Genomic DNA, 21,039 nt, shown 5'->3' with positions numbered 1-21,039 from the left:
AAAAAGATCTCGCCGGAACTTAAGATAAATCTCATCAGACGCCATCTCATCGGACGTCTAAAAAACCCGTCGTATTAGACAATTAAAAAAACTATCGACCCGACAATTTTATGACACGTGACAAAATCTTGTTGGTTGAAAATCTCGTCAGCTAATCATTAAAAAGTGTGCGGGTCGACGAGATTGGGGGTGAACGTTATGGAAAAAAACTGATCAAATGGACGTTTTGTTTACTTTGACGGGTCAAATAGACATTTTAGTTATTTTTTATTTATTTTTTAATCTGTCATAGTTGTCCTATTTTAAGTTATGTATTTATTACATAAAATAGTAACACAGTTCTCTCTTATTTAAGGACTAACTTTTTATCAAACCATGATTGTCTATTAATTTGAAAAAAAAGAAAAATATATGTAAATGTTTCAAAGTGAAAGATGATTGTCACATTGCGGACTTTGTGACTTGTAATTCGGCTGTCGAATCTTTGTACAAGACAATATAAGTAGCCACCTTTCACCTTCAGTTTCATTGCAAGCATCGATTGCAATCATATTGGGCCATTTTCTATTATTTTAAAATAAGCTTTAGAAGTCCGAATTCAAATATTGCTAATTTTTGTTTCATAATATATGACTTTATACATATCGGGTAGTCAAGTATCCACTTAGGGGGAGAGGGGTGCTTGAAAGATACACAAATCAGGTACCCACACCGCCACCATGGGTTTTAGACCCATTTCGGCATCCCCAAATGTTGTACAAGAAACAATTTGACTGCTGCACAATTTTGGACCGTTGGGGGCATTGGAAGTTTAGAAAAAAATATTTTTTTCCTATTTATCTTCAACCATTTACCATTTTAACACGTTTTAAATCATACAATCTCAATATAACTTTACAAACTCATTTCGTACGTTCATCTTCTTTACTCATCTCATGTACTTAACCTTCTCAAATGCCTACGAGAGCCACACCATTGACATGGAGCAATGACGACAAGGTCGCGCTGACGAATGCTTGGATGTACATAACGGACAATGGCACAGCGAGAGATCAGTTTTGGTCTGCAGTTCAAACAATGTTGCTCAATTTAGAGGTACCGACAACTGTGCCATTCACCAAATCAACACAAAATAGAATAACCTTAAAAACAAAGTTGATTAATTCCACGATTCTACGTACGAGCACTTGCCGAGATGCCCGAACAAGATGCGTATTCACAAGCGCAACGTGACTATCAAAGCTCTATCAATCAAAGGAGCATTGAAATGTGGGATATTTTAAGAAATCATCCCCAATTTATGGCTCTGGTTCCTGCTTCACCTCCGGCTCAAGACGACTCCGTATGCGAAGTGGATGATTAATTTTATGCTTTTGCTTTATAATTCAAATGTTATCTACGTTGTCCATTTTTATGTTTTTATTTGAATTATGTATTTTTTTTTTCAATTTAATGCATTAGTTTTTTTTAAAAGAAAACAAAAATTTGGGGTAGTTGATTAGTGAAGTGTCCTATGTGTTTAAGTGAATTAAGGTAGTGAAAGATGAAAATGACATGTCATTAAGGTATGGCCGTTTCTAAGAATTGGTAAAATATTTTAGGCCGAAGGCGAAAAATATTTTGTGTCTTAAGTAAAAGAATTATTTTGTTGGATTTAAAAATTTTAATTTTTAAATGGGCTAATTACTTGGTTATGATTTGGGTTGTGAAAAAATAGGCTTAACTATGTCTCAAATGAGACTAGAACACACAACCTTTTGGTTGAGAGTCACACACCTTTGCCTCTAATAAAACTAGTTGTTATATAGTTGAGTTTAAACATTAAATATATATATTGATTTTCATAAAATACATAAAAATTATTTAAAAAAAAAAAATTTCTGGTCTAACCAGGTGTCCAGCCCCAGCCCCCTAGGGCCGACCCTACAATAAAAGGGAGTGGTGAGTATTGGGGTACATTTGTGGACTGTGGAGCACCCCTCCCTTTACTACTGATTAAAAGGGTGGGGAAAAGGCCCAATCATCCATGAAACGACAATAATTAGTGTAAATCTTGGTAAAGGTTTTTAGTTGCAACTATATGTGCTCTTCGTTAGGGGTGCTCAGATTTCGATTCGCATTCGAAACATTCGAAATTCGATTCGAATTCGATTATTAAGATTCGAATTCGGTTTTGAAAAATTTGAATTCATTCGATTCGTATTCGAGTATATTAATCGAATACGTATTGAATACGAATTTTATTATTTATTATTCGATTCGATTAGAAATTCGAATTCAAATTATATATATAATAATATTTTTTTGTGTCAAATACATAAATAATAAATGTCCATTATTACAAATTAATTAAACCCAATAGGTCATATTATTGTTTCTTAGCTCATACTCATATGAGTGATATTTACTTCTCGTTTTGAATATTTTGAATTTTAAACTATTTATACTTTAGTTTTGAATTTATTATCATGTGATATTGTAGCTACTTTAAATTTATATGTTTGTTTTGGAATTATGATTATTGTTTTTGAAAATTTGGCATAGGTAAACTTGAATTAGATTGAATTTATTCAAATTAAAATCAAACTTATTGGAATTCGATTCGAATTCGAGTTTCAAATACGAATTCAAATCGAATTTCGAATTGGGCGTATAATACGAATACAAATACGAATCGAATAGTTCAACTTTTAATCGAATACGAATACTAGCAAAAAAAAAACAATTATTCAGATTATTCGATTCGATTTATCTTGAAAATTCGTTATTCGATTTGATGAATACCCCTACTCTTGGTCTACACTAATAGGAATTGCGACATTTTTCATCAAAGATTTTATTCTTAAGAAACAAAAAATATAGCTTTCATTTCTAAATAGTTTATTCATCATGTAAGTAAAGAAATTGATAAATTATAGTTGCATCGGTATTAAACAAAAAGAATACAGTATTATCCGGTAATTCGATGCATTAAAAGTTACTATCTAGTTAGAGAATATATGGGTTTTAAATAGGTCAAACTAAATTCAAGCTCGACTCATTTACATCCAACTGAAGCCCTCATACAGGATCATTCATATCCCTTGGTTTATTGAATTCTCTCGTTTTATTTAGTATTCCATATATCTTTTATTTAAGTTATTTTTTCTTTATTTTAGAACATTTATTAGTAGGTTAGACTATGTTATGGTGTGATGGGGGTGCCCCTCATTGCCACCTCACCTTCTTTAAGGCATTAAAACCATTTCGTCCTAAAGAACGAGCGCCAAACACATCTTCAGTTCCTTGGAGCGCTAATGCCTTAACGAGCGCAAAATCCAACCAATGAGAATAAACCTTTTTAATCCAACCAATATATTTATATAAACCAAAATAATTACAAACTTGGTTAGTTAAAAATTAAACCACTTCAATGCACATGACTATGGGTTAGTTTGTTAATGCACCCCAGCCTATGTGGTAATGACGTGACATCACATTTGATTATTGTTTTTGGGATGAAAAAAACTTGGTTAGCTTCAAAGAATTACGAGTATTCCTTGTTCGATCATGGCGAGTTCCTGTTGTGCCAAATTGGTTGCTTATTATTCCGCATCACAGTTCGTTTATAACACTCATGTTAGAAAATAAATACTACCCTAAATAGATTATGTGACGCAAGTTTGTTCTTTTCTTAGTTTATTAGATAAAATAAAAATAGTGATTAAAATTTAAAAAAAACTCTTTAAATTGTTTGGGTGGCAATCAAACAGAATTAAGACCAAATCCACATGATACCATTGCCGTCTATTGCCGGTACCCTACCAGCTTGCACTTTTATGTTAAAACGCTGTATAAATACTCAGCAATCGTGTAGCAGTTATTTCATCCTCTTAAAGAATTTGTTTAATTTTAATAGAAATCTTCACTTAAACCCCACATTTATTTCAAAATGGCCACATCCCATTTGAACATTGTCTTCATGGCAACAATTTTTGTTCTTGTGACATCAATCTTCGCAAAGGAATACATTGTCGGGGACGAAAAATGGTTGGAAACTCAACTTTGATTATCAGACTTGGGCTAAGGATAAAGTTTTCTTTGTTCGAGATACTCTCGGTACGTTTTATGTGTTGGTAATTTCCATCGTATTAGGCCTGTCACGTGTAGGTGACCGGGTTAGAGCTATTGGGCCTATGGAATTCATTAATGCTGTAATGGGTTTATGGGGTTACAATTGGGCTTTACTTGTTGGACAAGTTAGGGTCTCTCTATAAATACATAGCCATGTTAGGGTTATGGAATTGTGAGAGGGATTATTGTATTCAAGTTTTGTGCTAGTTTCTTGAGTATAATAATACGTGAGATTTACCCTAAATATTGTGTGCTCGTTTGTGTTTCCATTATCAATTCGTTCTTGAATTGGTATCAGAGCCGGTTAAGCGGTTTGTGTTAATTGATCAACGTCGTGATCGATTATATCCTCTCACTCACGCTGCCGAAGTTCAGTTGTGAAACAAAAGGAAGATTGTGTCACAATTAAAGAGAACAGGAATTATTTGATTGGCTAGTTCATACCAAAAGTCAACAAGGAGAATAACTCAGAAGTAAGTCGTGACTCTTGATTGGTTTGTTGGGAGATCCATTGCTATTTGGTGACGTGAGATCGAGAAGGAAAATAATAATAGTTTGTATTATTATTCTCATTATTATTTTTTGGTTCAACAAAGTGTGATCGACTAGTTTTTTTGCGGTTAGAGTTTTACGAACAACGATGAGCGATAAAGGAACAATGAAGACGAGCGGGAACCCGAATGCGTTCCAAAGTCCAATGCTTACCCCTACCAATTATACGGTATGGGCTATTCGAATGAAGGTACTCTTGAACGTGCATAAGGTTTGGGATACCATTGATCCGGGTGCAACCGATGATGATAAAAACAACATCGCGATTGCGTTGATTTATCAGTCGATCCCGGAAGCAACAATCATGCAAGTGGGTAATCTTGATTCGGCCAAGGAGATTTGGAACGCGATTAAGACGCGTAATCTGGGGCTGATCGGGTTAAGGAGGCAAGATTGCAAACTCTCATGAACGAGTTTGATGGTATGAGGATGAAAGAGACGGAGACCATTGATGAGTTTGTGGTGAAACTCTAGTGTACGGCGTCAAAGGTGGCGAGTTTAGGAGAGATGATCGAGGAAACTAAGATGGTCAAGAAGTTCCTTTCAAGTCTACCCCGAAAGAAGTTTATTCAAATTGTTGCATCTCTTGAACAAACTTTGGATCTCAAAACTGTTGGGTTTGAAGACGTAGTGGGACGTTTAAAAGCATACGAGGAGCGGATTCGGGAAGAAGACATGCATTCCGAAACCCAAGGTAAGCTTATGTTTCAAAATTCTGAATCCTCAAGTAGTTGGTACAATGATCGTGAGTCCACTCGTGGAGGACGTGGACGTGGAGGAGGGCGAGGACGAGGTGGTTGCGCGTCGGGTAAAAACCGCGGTCATCAAGAAAACGCCATGAACCGGGAAAACCGTGAACATAAGGGCAAAACCCGGGACCTCTCAAAGGTTCAATGTTATCGATGTGATGAGTTTGGACACTTTGTCCATAAGTGCCCCAACCGAAAACAGAAAGTTCAAGGTGAAGCAAAGTTAGCTGAAGCATCCGAGACAAGGGATCCATCACTGTTTATGATTAAGAGTGTTCAAGAAACGGTGTTCTTGAATGAAAAGAAGGTTATACCTGGAAACTACGAGTCCAAAGATGGTGATGATTGGTACCTAGACAACGGTGCGAGTAACCACATGACGGGTAACAAGTCTTTCTTTTCTGAACTTAACAATCGTGTCACGGGAAAGGTTAAGTTCGGTGATGACTCTTATGTTGATGTAAACGAGAAGGGGTCGATTTTATTTGAGGCTAAAAGTGGTGAACATCGTTTGCTTACGGATGTTTATTTTATACTGAGTCTTCGAAGCAATATTATTAGTCTCGGTCAAGCCTTGGAACCCGGGTGTGATATTCATATAAAAGATAACTACCTTACAATGCATGATGGGCAAGGTAGGTTGTTGATGAAAATGACTCGTTCCCCTAATCGGCTATACCAGATACAATTAAAGATTGGTAAACTGGTTTGTTTACTTAGCCGAATTGAAGAAACAAGTTGGTTGTGGCATGCTAGGCTTGGCCACTTGAACTTTGAGTCGATAAATCTGATGGCCAGGAAGGAGATGGTTGAAGGAATGCGTGGCGTTACCCATGAAAACAAGTTATGTGAATCTTGTTTGGTCGGGAAGCAAACGAGGCAATCCTTTCCTAATTCGGCGGCATTTAGGGAAACTCGAGCTCTAGAACTTGTGCACGGTGATCTGTGTGGACCGATTACCCCTCCAACAATAACAGGTAACAGGTACGTGTTTGTTTTAATCGATGATTACTCATGATTTGTTTGGACGTATTTGTTGAAGGCTAAAGATGAGGAGTTTGAAGCTTTCAAGAAGTTTAAGGAATTGGTTGAAAGTGATGTCGGGAAAAAGATCAAGACGTTTCATACCGACCGAGGTGGTGAGTTTACCTCACATGAGTTCAACCAGTTTTCTGACATGGAAGGTATTCGAAGACATCTAACGGCACCATACACACCTCAACAAAACGGGGTGGTTGAAAGACGGAACTGAACCTTATTGGAGATGACACGAAGTATGTTAAAAGCAATGGGTGTTCTGAATTACTTATAGGGTGAGGCAATCCGACATGCAACACCTATCGAGAATCGGATTCCTACTCGTGCCCTAAAAGAGAAAACGCCATACGATATATTAAAACAAAAGAAATCGAATATTGCTCATCTTAAAGTATTTGGTTGTGTGGCATATGCAAATATAGTGGGCACTCACTTGAAAAAACTCGATGATCGTTCGAGGTGTTTAGTGCATATCGGAGTCGAAACCGGATCCAAAGCTTACCGGTTGTTTGATCCAAATACCCTGAAGGTTGTGATAGCTCGTGATGTGGTTTTTGACGAGAAGAAGACGTGGGTTTGGTCTAATTCGGGTCAAACCAATGAAGAAACACAGCTAGCACCGGGTTTATTTTGGGTTGATTGGAATGGGATTATTAATACCGGAGTTGGCCAAGTTGTAACCGAGCCTATGGGAAGCAACAGCATTAGCGACGAAAATTCAGCTCTGTCGCCAAATTCAACTACAGAATCAGCGACAGCTTCTGTCGCTAATTTAGACAGCCCATCAGCCCTTTAGCGACAGATTCTGATGCTCTGGTCGCTAATTCCAACAACTTAGCAACTAGTTTAGCGACACCAGCAGCAACTAGTTTAGCGACAACAGCACTTGACGAACCAAAAATTAACCTACGAAGATCTACACGTGTTCCGATCGCACCGGTTAAGTTCAATGATTATGTCCTATGTTCGGAAGTGGAGGAGGACATTGAACTTCTTTTGTTAGAAGAAGGTGAACCAAGGAATTTTGGTGAAGCAAAATCCAAACCGGAGTGGATAAAGGCTATGCAAACGGAACTCGAATCCATTAAAAGAAACGACACATGGAAGTTGACCAAGTTACCGAGAGGGGCTAAAGCTATCGGATTGAAGTGGGTTTTCAAGGTGAAAAGAAATGCGGATGGTTCGATTAATAAATATAAAGCAAGACTCATGGTAAAGGGTTATGTGCAACAACCCAAAGTTGACTTTGACGAGGTCTTTGCTCCGGTAGCGAGACTTGAAACCGTACGTATGCTCATTGCCATTGCAGCTACTTAAGGATGGCAATTACATCATTTGGATGTAAAGTCGGCATTTTACATGGGGAGCTACAAGAAGAGGTCTTTGTTTCTCAACCAGATGGGTTTGTTAAACCCGGGGAGGAAAACAAGGTCTACAAGCTAACCAAGGCTCTATACGGTTTGAGACAAGCACCGAGGGCATGGAATACCAAGCTTGATGGTATTTTAACGGGTTTGAAATTTGTGAGGTGCACGAAAGAACAAGCGGTGTATCGGAGATTGATTGGAACCGATATTATTATTGTTGGCGTGTATGTCGATGATTTGGTCGTTACGGGTTCAAGCAACGATCACATTAATCAGTTCAAACTTGCGATGTCCAAGAAGTTTGAAATGTCTGATTTAGGAATGCTCACTTACTATCTCGGAATCGAAGTCTCACAGTTGGAGAATGAGATTCAAATCCATCAAAGTGCTTATGCTCGACGGTTATTGAAAGAAGCCGGGATGGAGGATTGCTATCCAAAAAGTGTACCCATGGATCCTAATGTTAAATTGTCTAAAGCCGAGGATGATGTTGATGCAGATGCAACGAAGTACCGAAAGTTGGTTGGGTGTCTTCGTTACTTGTTAAACACTCGACCTGATTTGGCATTTTCGGTTGGCATGGTTAGTAGATATTTGCAAACTCCAAAGAAGTCTCACTTGGCAGTAATTAAACTAATTCTTCAGTTTATTCAAAGAACTGTTGGATGGGGGATCAGGTATAAACGAGGTGGATCAAAGGAGTTGATCGGGTACAGTGATAGTAGCCATAACATTGATGAAGATGATGGAAGAAGCACTACCGGTCATGTGTTTTATTATGGGGGAGCCCTGATTTCTTGGTGCTCACAAAAGCAATGCACTGTAGCGCTTTCATCATGCGAGGCAAAGTACATGGCGGTGAGTTCAGCTGCAGGACAAGTTGAATGGTTAGGTGAATTGTTGGCAGAATTGACTGGAAGGAAATTGCAAAAAGTGGTGTTAATGATTGATAACACATCGGCGATTGCCTTGGTTAAAAATCCCGTTTTTCATAGTCGAAGCAAGCACATAAAGTCCCGATTTCACTATATACGGGAGTGTGTGGAGCGGAATGAATTAGCGGTGGAGCACATTAGTGGCAAGGAACAACGAGCTGACATTCTTACGAAAGCACTTGTGAGAATCAAGTTTGACGAAATGAGAAGATTGCTCGGTGTTGAAGATCTCCTAGTTTCGAGTCGGAAATTAGGGGGTGATTGTTGGTAATTTCCATCGTATTAGGCCCGTCACGTGTAGGTGACCGGGTTAGAACTATTGGGCCTATGGAATTCATTAATGATGTAATGGGTTTATGGGGTTACAATTGGGCTTTTATATTTGGGCTTTATTTGTTGGACAAGTTAGGGTCTCCCTATAAATACATAGCCATGTTAGGGTTATGGAATTGTGAGAGGGATTATTGTATACAAGTTTGTGCTAGTTTATTGAGTATAATAATATGTGAGGTTTACCCTAAATATTGTGTGCTCGTTTGTGTTTCCGTTACCAATTCGTTCTTGATTATGTTATTTAGATTCACATTCACTATTGCAAAACTGGGTATTTACCGACCAATCTGTCGCAAAAACTTTTGCAACCGAACTTGGCAGTTACAAATACCTCGTCACTAATCTGTTGCGACTAATCTTAGAGACTTAAAACTCCGTCTTAATATTTGTGGTTGATTTTTCGATCGTACTGTTTGCGACCACCCTGATTTGCCAGCAACTTGGATGTGGCCTTTACTTTGTGACATTCTTAATTTTGGTCGCTAGGTTTATGACGGATTCGAGTTTAGTCCCAAAAAAACATTTTGTCACTAATAGCCAGCTTGTAATATTGACTTTAGTTTAATATCATTCCAAGATGTTTAATAAGTGTAATCCCTACAATTCTCTTGATGCAGTATTCAACTATGCGCCTGGGGTCCACACCGTGGCGAAAGTCAATGGCACTGGTTTTCAACAATGTAGTAGTGCAGCTTCCAATGGAATCATGACAAGTGGACACGATGTCGTGCACCTTCAAACCCCGAGAAGGAAATGGTACATTTGTGGTGTTGGAAAGCATTGTGAGTCAAGAAACATGAAGCTTGTCATTACAGTCCAAGCCCTATAGCGACATCTATGTCAGGCAAATTGGCAGTACCGACCATCTATGGATTTGCAATTGCATTATTCGGCAGTATTTTACTACTCATGATTTAAAACTGTTTTCATCCATGATTAGTTTTTGAAATATGTGTTTGTTCAATCTTGTATCCGTTTGAAGATGGCTGATATACCTAACATATATGAACTCGTTCTTAAGTATTTGGTTCCTAACCTACAAAACCATAAAATTGCATACATAGCATCATGCTTATTAGTTAGTAGAGTTCCAATAAATGACTCATTAATGTTACACGCATGAGGCCAAAATAGTATCACCATAGATGAATGATTAAAATTTATTCAAGTTCACAATACATAAAAAGTCAAGTTGAATACGAATTGCTAACACAAACCCTACACCCGGTATTGATCACAAGTGAATGAGGCATTCATCTACATGTGGAAATCTTGTTCTTCTTGAATTATAGGAATGCTTTGACGGTTGAAATCCTTCTGGAACGAGTTTGGATCACCTGAAGTTGCCTTATATCGTCCTTTGGACTTCAACGAATGATAATGAATTAAACCCTAAACCTTTGGATTAAAAACTGACCAGAGATCAAATAATTTCCAATTTTTTTGCCGAACCTGTGTATTGATGTACGGGAATTTTGTATATATATTAGTGTGTTAATTATGTAGTTTTGTTTAGTATATTGTTAGAACTTTGGTACTTCATACGTGCTTTTGTATTTCAGGTCATTGATCGTTAAAGATGCTAAATTGGAGACTTGTACGAGCATGGAATGATATATCAGGAAGACTGAAGCATAAGTTGAAGTCTTGGGAAGTGTTAGAAGGATTCGGGAAGAATTTGGATGAGAAACCTAAAGCCGATGCTAAAACTGAACAAGATGGGTTCACAAAAAGCGACCGGGAAGTAAAATGAGCATATCCTGGGCTAGAAAATGGGTTCACAAAAGCGACCAGGAAGTATATGAATTTTGGGTTTCTCGACGAGAGGAATCTAAATATGAAGTTGTCTTGGACCATCGTGTAGCGCGATGGTCCAGGGAGGGTGACCATCGCGCTACGCGACGGTCTCCACCGACGGGAAAGTTAGGGTTTGATGTTATATCTTGTTTTGACGACCTTAGACGCCCCAATTCACTATCCAGGCTATTTTCAGAGCAGAAGAGAGGAGAACCATCACTTCCAATCATCTCAAGGTCCCATGCATGATCCTATCCATCATAACCGAAGCCCGAGAGATGCCAAGACGCGGCTAGATCCTTCGAGTCATACCCGGGATGTATAGTTTGTAATCTTTCAGTTATTTTCTCATGTACTAGAACGATTGATTGTAATTATTTTGATGTTAATCTATGAGTATTGATGTCTAGTATTATTGTGCACAACGTCATTTTAGGGTTATTTCGATCGGAACGATTAGTGTACCAGTTGCTATGATAATTGCTTATAGGATTGTTTTGACCTATTAATTGTGAGAAAGCATACATCTTCCCTTAGTTGAGTCACACTGGCAGGGACCGTTTGATAACCAGTGCCGTGTGTTAGCGAGCGTGGATGCCTTAGGACACTGATTTATCTGTTATGTGCATGAGTTTGCTGTTAGTTTGCTTACTTGGATTCCCGGGTGTGATTTGCTTTGTTGACTGATTGAATCTTTGATTATTTGTTTGTTTACTATAAAACCAAATTGTTTGCTAGTGTGATCAGCACTTTAATTGAATTACTTCATAATGTTAGGAATCGTTTACACTTTACACTGACCACATACTCCTCGTGGTTCGACACCCTACTTACCCTAAGTGAAAAGGACACTGATTTATATTGTTTTTGACTAGATAGCGACAGTCTAGCATCACGTATCCTTTGGATTAAGACCGTTTTACATATGTTTTCCAATCATGTAATTATTAGAAAATAACACATAAAAAAGGAATTTATAAAAAGCCAAATGAATTAAATTTTTTTTACATAAATTCAATACACCAAGAAATAAATATATGTAACATACACTAAATAAAAATTACATTTATGCAAAAAAAATATGCTCGTTTAGTCTTGCAAAGTTAGTCAAACTCGGTATCTGACATCCTGACTCCCGAATCGAGCTCATTTATTATTAGAGCCTCAAATTTGACTCAAGAGCATCTTATCTTAGCTCTATTCATGCTTTAAACAAGCCGATATTGAGAACACCTCATTCGTCTACACTCCCATTATATAATACATTCAACGTAAAAAAAATTTAACCGTCATTTGGATCACTACCCGATCATCTCTATTCTACACTCAAGAGGAAACCCATCATAGGCGAGAAACCCCCTGACCCAACCGTGAACCCTCTATTTTTGCCACATGTGATACTTGAACCTAAGACCTCCCCCTTTTAAATTGAAGCCATTAAGTGTCTCACCTCAACCACTTGGGCTTAGGGGTGTTATTCGGGTTGTACTTTCGGGTTTCTCGGGTCGGGTTCCTCAGGTTTCAGAAATTTTTTTCCAGTACTCATACCCGACCCCAATCTCTCCCAGGTTATTCGGGTCATTGGATTCAGATTTATGAGTACGGGTTAATCGGGTTTCCAGTATTTGACCTAAAAAGCTAAAAAAGTACATGTATGCTAAAATTCAAGCAAATATATTATCTTCAAGTTTTAACTTACATATATATATGCAAATAACAAACCACATAATCCAATCGAAAGAGTCTGAAGAACGATTTCGATTGATAGAATGAATAACCGATCGACTGATGACTGAGCTTGAAAAATCGATCGATCGATTGATTGAATAATAGTCATATCTAATCTCTAGATTAATGAATGTTGGAATAGTAATCAATAGGTGGTGTTCAAATCGGAATGGAATAGACGACTTAAAAAAAGGAATTTGGTAAGCAATGATATTCAATGAATAGTAGAAGGCATGTGATATAATAATTGAATAGAATACTTATTCAAACGGGTTATTCGGGTTTACCCAAAACCCATTAAAAAGTAATCGGTACTTAACTCGTATTAGTTCGGGTTGTACTCGGGTTCGCTAGATTCGGGTTCGGGTTTCATGAGTTCGGGTACTTTCGAGTTCGGGTTAATAGTTATTCAGGTCGGATTTCGGGTTGCGGTTAAAAATGACAGCCCTACTTGGGCTGAGCACTGACACATTCTACGTAAAATAGATTACGTGACGAAAGTTTGTTTTTAAGTAATTGGCTTATAACAAAAAACAAATAGTAATTAGAACAATATCTTTTTAATTGTTTGTGTGGCAAATTGGCAATCAAACACAGTTAAGACCAAATCCACAATACCATTGCCGTCTACAGCCTGTACCTTTCCAGGTTGCACTTCTAGGTTAACTTGAAAATTGTATATATACGTAGCAATCATGTAGCTATTATTTCATCTAGCTTTTTAACGAATTTATTTAATATCTTTGAGTTTTTTTATTAGAAATATTGATTTAAACCCCAATTTTATTTCAAAATGGCCACCACCCATTTGAACATTGTCTTCATTGTAACCCTTTTTGTTCTTGGGACAACAATCTCCGCAAAGGAATACATTGTTGGGGATGAAAATGGTTGGAAACTCGACTTTGATTATCAAACTTGGGCCAAGGATAAAGTTTTCTTTGTTGGAGATACACTTGGTATGTTATATAATCCGGTCATTTATTTAGATCCACTCGTACGAAACTGGTAATTTGCAAGATCAATCAAGTCGTGAAAACTTTGCGACAGAATATGGCTGTTGCAAACCCCTGTCACTAATCTGTTCGCGACAAATTTAGTGACTAAAATGTGAGTGTTAATATTTGTGGCCACTTTGCAACCTCCATGATTTGCCACAACTTTGAAGTGGTCGCAAAACTTGAGATGGTGCAAAACTTGTGACCAATTTGAGTTTTGCCGCAAAACTTGTTACCATATTTTGGTCACAAAATTATGTCGCTAATAGCAAGTTTTGTAATACTGTTTTTCGTTTTATATCATTCCAACACGCTTAATAATTGAAATCATATACAATTCTCTTGATGCAGTATTCAACTATGCGGCTGGTGCCCACACCGTGGTGAAAGTCAATGGAACCGGTTTCCAACAATGCAATATTGCAGCTGCCAATGGAATCATGATAAGTGGACACGATGTTGTCCACCTTCAAACCCCGGGAAGGAAATGGTACATTTGTGGTGTTGGAAAGCATTGTGAGTCAAGAAACATGAAGCTTGTCATCACGGTTCTCCCTCAAACATTGGCTCCAGTTCCAAGCCCTATAGCGACATCCTCATCGGGTAAATTGGCAGTACCAGCAATCTACCGATTCATAGTTGCATTATTCGGCAGCATTTTATTTCTCTTTGTTTGAAATATTTAATGATTTATGCCCTCCGACATTGGTTATTTATTATGATGTATACTTGTTCAAATGTTGTACCCTTCAATTTCCCTTGCACACATAATTGTGGCGAATATTGATTGTGTTAAAATGCTTAAAAGTAACGTGTTCTTTCTTTTTTTTTTTCTCTATGGTGACTTAGGCTTGCAACTCATTTTTGAATATTTAGAGGATCTAGTTATGTTTTTCTCCTCTTGAATCTTGATGCCAAACTCTCTCTCTTCGGAAAAAAAAGGCATCAATTTTGAAATTCGTTTAGGGCCCTCAAAAAAACGTTGAGCCGGCCTTGTTTTATATTAAAAGATCAAAGAACCCTCATTGTATCATGTGATGAAACTTCTAGGTCAATATTCAAAAAAGTGAAGAGTGACGAGTCGATCATCCATGAACCTGTTTTTTGTGTGTCAAAACACAATTTCCTATAAAAATATGATCGATTTGTCATTTTGTAATTGAACCATCCGCGATAGGCATGATCTTTAAGGGCACTCACGGATGGATCCTCAGTTGTCTTTTTTGTCCATGCATGTTTTTATGTGTTTGTACTTATGGAAGAATGAATCCACATATGAATTTAATGACCCAAATCAAGGAAAGAGACTTGATTAATATAAAAGCGAAGACCAAATCAAAAAAATATTTTAGATGGCTCTATAGATGGATACATTGCTTGTGTTAGAAAAAATTAAACGATTATGCGTTCTCTAGAGCAATGTAGCCGGACGACACAGGGATGTCTCGGGATCCTTATGGTCTAAAGTCACAAGTTAGTGACTGCCTTTTCCGATTAATTGAAGATTTATAAGTGTTTACAAGTTTTTTACAGTAACATATAGAAACCTTTAATATTAGCATGAAAGTGTTATGAATAATTTTAAGGACAAAGCATTTGAGTATACTATATAACATTACATTAGAATCTAGAGACAACATGCATGCAGACAAGGTTTTAAATATCCAGTGATGGAAAGTAGTTGGAAACAAACAAGAAAAGAAACAAGGAAACACATACAGTCTTACATAGAAGCTAGACCTCAGATTGTCTCTTACACAAACTTGATAACGAAAGGGGTTCTAACCAAGTATTTACCTGAACGCCAAGCCATCGCCCCTTCACCATAAGGAACGTTAACCTCCTCGCTACTAGAGCGTCTAAACGTTAGTTCATAAGTTAACTTTTGGTTTCCTTCAGTGAATTTCAAAGTAGGATTGTGAACGATGAGAACTGTACCATTTGGAACAACTACATCTGGCATCGATACAGTGTAAGTAGAATCAGCCTCTCCGACATTTGTTACAGTCCTTGAGTATGTTTTGTTTTCGCCACTTGCTAATGTCATTGCATAGGAAGGATAGTTCAGTTGTCCTTCAGGAATGGTTTTCGAGCACGAAACTGTTTTCGTTACAATGACTCCAACTTGTTGACTCGTGTAGCCGAGCCCACACAAATAAGGAATGTAGTCATCTGGTTTAATGTCAAAAACTAGCCCTGGATCATTAGCTTTTGACGGATTTACATGGCCTGAACCTATGGCAAATATGTCTGCTTGGAGTTCTCTTTCATCCTGAATAGGGTTACCGTTCAGGCTAATTTGATCTGCTGTTGTCATGATTGCCGATTTAATAGCTGCAGGTGACCAACCAGGATGAGCAGCTTTCAATAATGCTGCTATGCCTGCGAGATGAGGACAAGACATTGAAGTACCGGACATCGTATTAAAAGTAGAGCTTGTTTGCGTGTTGCTCTCAACAGAAACAGGCCATGCAGCTAGCACGCTAACGCCAGGACCAATAATATCCGGTTTCAAGATTTCAGGGCTTTCCAAGCTTGGCCCTCTTGAAGAGAAAGCACCCACAGCAGGAGCTGAATCAACACCGATTACAGTCCCCTGGAAAAACAAAGTGGCTGTAGGCGACGTGGTTGAGTTAATATATGTCTTAATTGCGATTCCTTCTTTGTAGCCGACATGTGATGCAGGAAGAACATGAGCATCCGCATGAGTACTATCACCATCTGAGGCTTGGTTCAATAGAATCATCGCAGCACCACCAACATTCTTTACCATTTTCCCCTTTTCAAGCCTATCAATAAAACCTCTATCGCACACTACCACTTTCCCTTTAACATTGATGTCGTCTAATGATCCTTCCATGCACATCGATTTGTTTTGATCACCATTCAATCCCGGGTACACCAAAGGGAGATATGTTTTAGGGAAATCCTTAGGCTGGAACAATGATTCTCCATGTAACAAATCCTTGTTTCCAAGAGAAACAGATGCAACTATCTTTCTATCCATGGTGCTAGCACCTACTGTTAGAATCCATGGAGCCTCATTCTCCATCGTAGAGTTAAAAGGACCGGAATTACCTGCAGAACAAGCCACAAATATACCTTTTTGTATGGCCGTAAATGCACCAACCGCAATACCATCTTGATAGAACGGAACCGAACCTCCACCTAGCGACAGTGAAAGCACATCTACACCATCTTCAATTGCTGCATCCAATCCAGCTATGATTGCACTCTCTGGACAATCCAACTCGGTACACACTTTATACATAGCCACATGTGCTAGTGGTGCCATTCCAACCGCGGTCCCCTTAGCATTTCCAAATACACTCACATCATTCACAAAATTTCCGGCCGCTGTGCTCGAGGTGTGCGTGCCATGTCCGTCTTCATCAAACCGTGTATCATTTCCACTCCTTAAAAAATCCCGCAGCCCGATCAGTTTATTATTGCACCCTTCTATTTCACATTTCCCTTTCCATTTGGCTGGTGGTGGTGGGACTCCGTTATCATTAAAAGAAGGATGACCTGGAGTCGTTCCACCATCTAGAACCCCGATTATGACTCCCTTCCCGTAGTTCGAACCGCTCCAGAAACCTAAATTCTGGTGCAGCCCCAAGAAGTTGGGAGTATGAGTTGTGTGTTTCATATACACTCTTTCAGGCCTTGCGGATACGAACCCGTCTATATTTTCCATTGCTTTGATATGATCTAGAGATAGTTTCGCTGCAAACCCGTTTAGCACGTTATGGTATGCGAATACCAAGGTTGGTTCTTCATCACCGTTGGTGGTTAGTGGTAAAAATGATTGGTACCAGTTTTGACGGTCTTGTTTTTGAAAGAATTGTTGACCCTTGGATGAGTCTAAATGGATAATGTAGGTTTCAAGTTCAGAAGCATTGGTCGAAAAGAAGGCTAAAATGGTCGTTAGCACGAGAACGAATATAGAAGCCATTGCAGGCTTGCAGTTAGCTACTGATATTGGTGATTTTGTGTAACATATTTCTATGCTCATTCAAAAGTGTATTTATAAGTCAATTGGGGCATACGGATTTATAATTTTTTAAATGTCGAAATTAAATATTATCAATTAGGCATCTTTTGATTGGAAGGGAAGGAGTGTTTTAAGTATTCTGCTTTTGAGTAATTTTGTTATTGTCTTCAAGCTTCAATGATTCCTGAAAGCTCATTTTGAGCTTGTTGCTTTGCATAAGGTTTGTTTGCTTTTTATATTAAAAGATTTGAAAAATGACATGATCATTTTGTCATGGGAATATCTTTGGGTTTGACTAGGTCTCTGAGAATCAATACTTTTATATTAATTAAGGATCTTTGTTGTAAAACTATTACAGCAAGAAAAACTGGTTAATAGTTTTGTTGCTAATCTGTTTTGCGTCCGGTTTTCTTGAGAAAATGAGTCTATATCAGATAATCATGATCGAATAAGTGGTTGCTAATAAGTCACTGATTTGTGGCGAATTTGCACCCGACTATTGTTGTGACAGATCAACTAATTATGACGGATTTGCTACCACCTAATTAATTTTCGACTGAGCATCGTTGCAATGCCTTTTAAGTCGATTCAGTTTTGTGATTTCCAAACTAAAGATTGCGATGACTTTTGGACTTATTAACTTGATAGGGCTTAGTCGCGTAAATGGAACTCGGGAACACAGTGTTTGTATATAGACCATCCTAGATAGGCTTGATCTTCAAGGGCACTCAAGGATGGATCATCCACTGCCTTAATTGTCCATGCATGTTTTCATGTGTTCGTACTTATGGAAGGATGTTTACACATACGGTTTAAAGGCCCAATCAAGGAAAGAGAATTGCTTAATATAAAAGTGAGACCAAATCAAAAGATAATTAAATTATACTAAAGACAAATGCACTGTTCAGGTTTACTAGTAATTTTTAATCACTTCATGACACGAGAATGCTATAAATAATCCAAGGATAATACATCGCGAACATCTTATAACATTACAGAAATTAGAGATTATAAATCTCCAATGATAGAAACAAGCAAGAAAGGAAAGTTATGTAGGAAGCACATACGATATCTTATAAAGACAGCTAGATCACCATTGTCTCTTACACAAACCGGATAGCGAAAGGGGTTCTAACCAAGTATTTACCTGAACGATAAGCCATCGCTCCTTCACCATAAGGAACGTTAATTTTCTCGCTACTAGAACGTCTAAACGTTAGTTCATACGTTAACTTTTGGTTCACTTTGGTGAATTTCAAAGTAGGACTGTGAACGACCAAAACTGTACCATTTGGAACAACAATATCTGGCTCCGAAAAAATGTAAGTGGAATTCGCCTCACCGACGTTTGTAACCGTCCTTGTGTATGTTTTGTTTTCGCCACTTGCCAATGTCATCGCATAAGATGGATAGTTCAGTTGTCCTTCAGGAATGGATTTCAAGCACGAAACCAATTTCGTCACAATGATTCCAACTTGTTGGCTTGTGTAATTGAGACCGCACAAATAAGGAATGTAATCATCTGGTTCAATGTCATAAACTAGACCCGGATCATTAGCTTTTGAAGGATTTACATGGCCTGAACCTATAGCAAATATGTCTGCTTGGAGCTCTCTTTCATCTTGAATAGGGTTACCATTTAGGCTAACTTGATAGGCTGTTGTCATGATTGCCGATTTAACAGCCGCAGGTGACCAATCAGGATGAGCAGCTTTCAACAATGCGGCTATGCCTGCAAGATGAGGGCAAGACATTGAAGTACCGGACATAACATTAAATGTAGAGCTTGTTTGTGAGTTGTTCTCCACTGAAACAGGCCATGCTGCTATCACGCTAACTCCCGGGCCAATAATATCTGGTTTCAATATTCCAGGGCTTTGGAAGTTTGGCCCCCTAGACGAGAAAGAAGTCACTGCAGGAGCTGAATCTACTCCGATCACAGTCCCCTGGAACAATAAAGTGGCTGTAGGTGACATAGTTGAGTTAATGTACTTCTTGATTGCAACTCCTTCTCTGTAACCGACATGTGATGCTGGAAGAACATGAACATCCGCGATAGTACTGTCGCCCTCTACCACTCGGTTAAGTAGAATCATCGCAACACCACCCGCATTCTTTACGACTTGCCCTTTTTCAACTCTCCCACTTACACCTCTATCACACACTACCACTTTTCCTTTAACGTCGACATCGTCTAATGATCCTTCCATGCATAACGACGTGTTTTGATCACCATTCGACCCTGGGTATACCAAAGGTAAATATGTTGTAGGAAAATCTTTCGGTTGGAATAAAGATTCTCCATCTAACAAATCCTTGTTTCCAAGAGAAACGGTTGCAACTATTTTCCTATCCATGGTGCTAGCCCCTACCGTAAGAATCCATGGAGCTTCATTCCACATTGAAGAGTTAACGGGACCGTTATTACCCGCAGAACAAGCCACAAATATACCTTTCTGTATCGCGGTAAATGCGCCTAATGCGATACCATCCTGATAAAATGGAGCATGATCTGCACCTAGAGATATCGAAAGTACATCGACACCATCTTCAATCGCTGCATCCAATCCAGCTATGATTGCACTCTCCGGACAATCCAACACCGTGCACACTTTATACATAGCCACATGAGCAAGTGGCGCCATCCCAACCGCGGTCCCTTTAGCATTTCCAATAACACTCACATCATTCACAAAATTCCCAGCCGCTGTGCTCGACGTGTGCGTGCCATGCCCGTCTTGATCAAACTGTGTACCATTTTCACCCGTTGTAAAATCCCGCAACCCGATTAGTTTATTATTACACCCTTTAATTTCACATTTCCCTTTCCATTTTGCTGGCGGTGTTGGCACTCCATTGTCATTGAAAGAAGGATGACTTGGAGTCGTTCCAGTGTCTAGAACACCGATTATGACTCCCTTCCCGTAGTTCGAACCGCTCCAGAAACCTAAATTCTGGTGCAGCCCCAAGAAGTTTGGAGTATGAGTCGTGTGTTTCGTGTACACTCTTTGAGGCCTTGCGGACACGAACCCCTCCATATTCTCCATCTCCTTCACATGATCCGGAGATAGTTTCGCTGCAAACCCGCTTAACACGTTATGATATGCAAACACCATGCTTGGTTCATCGTTTGCACCATTTGTGGCTCGCGGTAAAAACGATTGGTACCAGTTTTCACGATCTTGTTTTTGAACAAACGGTTGATCAGTCTTGGGTGAATCTAAATGGACAATGTAGGTTTCTAGTTCAGCGGCATTGGCTGAAATGAATGTTAAAACGGTTGTTAGCATGAGAACCAATATAGAAACCATTGTAGATTTGTAGCTAGCTGGCTAGCTACTGGTCTTAGTAATTTTGTGTGGACATGTTTCTATGCTTATTTAAACGTGTATTTATAGGTCAATTGAAGCACACGGATAACGGCCGACCAACAAA

At 38.5% G+C, this 21,039-nt stretch overlaps 1 protein-coding gene and 3 pseudogenes across 1 annotated transcript; 2 read left to right on the top strand and 2 right to left on the bottom strand.

The window, feature by feature from the left end:
* The first annotated feature begins 3,823 nt into the window (after nt 1-3,823).
* LOC143535448 (blue copper protein 1a-like) lies at nt 3,824-10,005 on the top strand (annotated as a pseudogene).
* Nucleotides 10,006-13,312: 3,307 nt separating this feature from the next.
* Nucleotides 13,313-14,309, top strand: LOC143535446 (blue copper protein 1a-like). The gene is made up of 2 exons (XM_077029696.1): nt 13,313-13,571; nt 13,962-14,309. Exons 1-2 carry the CDS (start codon nt 13,406-13,408, stop codon nt 14,285-14,287), a joined length of 492 nt encoding a protein of 163 aa, XP_076885811.1. The 5' UTR covers nt 13,313-13,405; the 3' UTR covers nt 14,288-14,309.
* A 1,020-nt stretch (nt 14,310-15,329) lies between these two features.
* On the bottom strand, nt 15,330-17,871 carry LOC143535444 (subtilisin-like protease pseudogene; annotated as a pseudogene).
* A 661-nt stretch (nt 17,872-18,532) lies between these two features.
* On the bottom strand, nt 18,533-20,915 carry LOC143535445 (subtilisin-like protease pseudogene; annotated as a pseudogene).
* Nucleotides 20,916-21,039: the final 124 nt, after the last annotated feature.

Source organism: Bidens hawaiensis, unplaced genomic scaffold, assembly GCF_021521415.1.
Source record: "Bidens hawaiensis isolate Kalapana, Puna unplaced genomic scaffold, B.hawaiensis_p1.1 tig00010472_1, whole genome shotgun sequence".
Lineage (NCBI taxonomy): Eukaryota > Viridiplantae > Streptophyta > Magnoliopsida > Asterales > Asteraceae > Bidens > Bidens hawaiensis.
The sequence above is the reverse complement of the archived record's forward strand: the minus strand, read 5'-3'. Positions and strand labels throughout refer to the sequence as shown.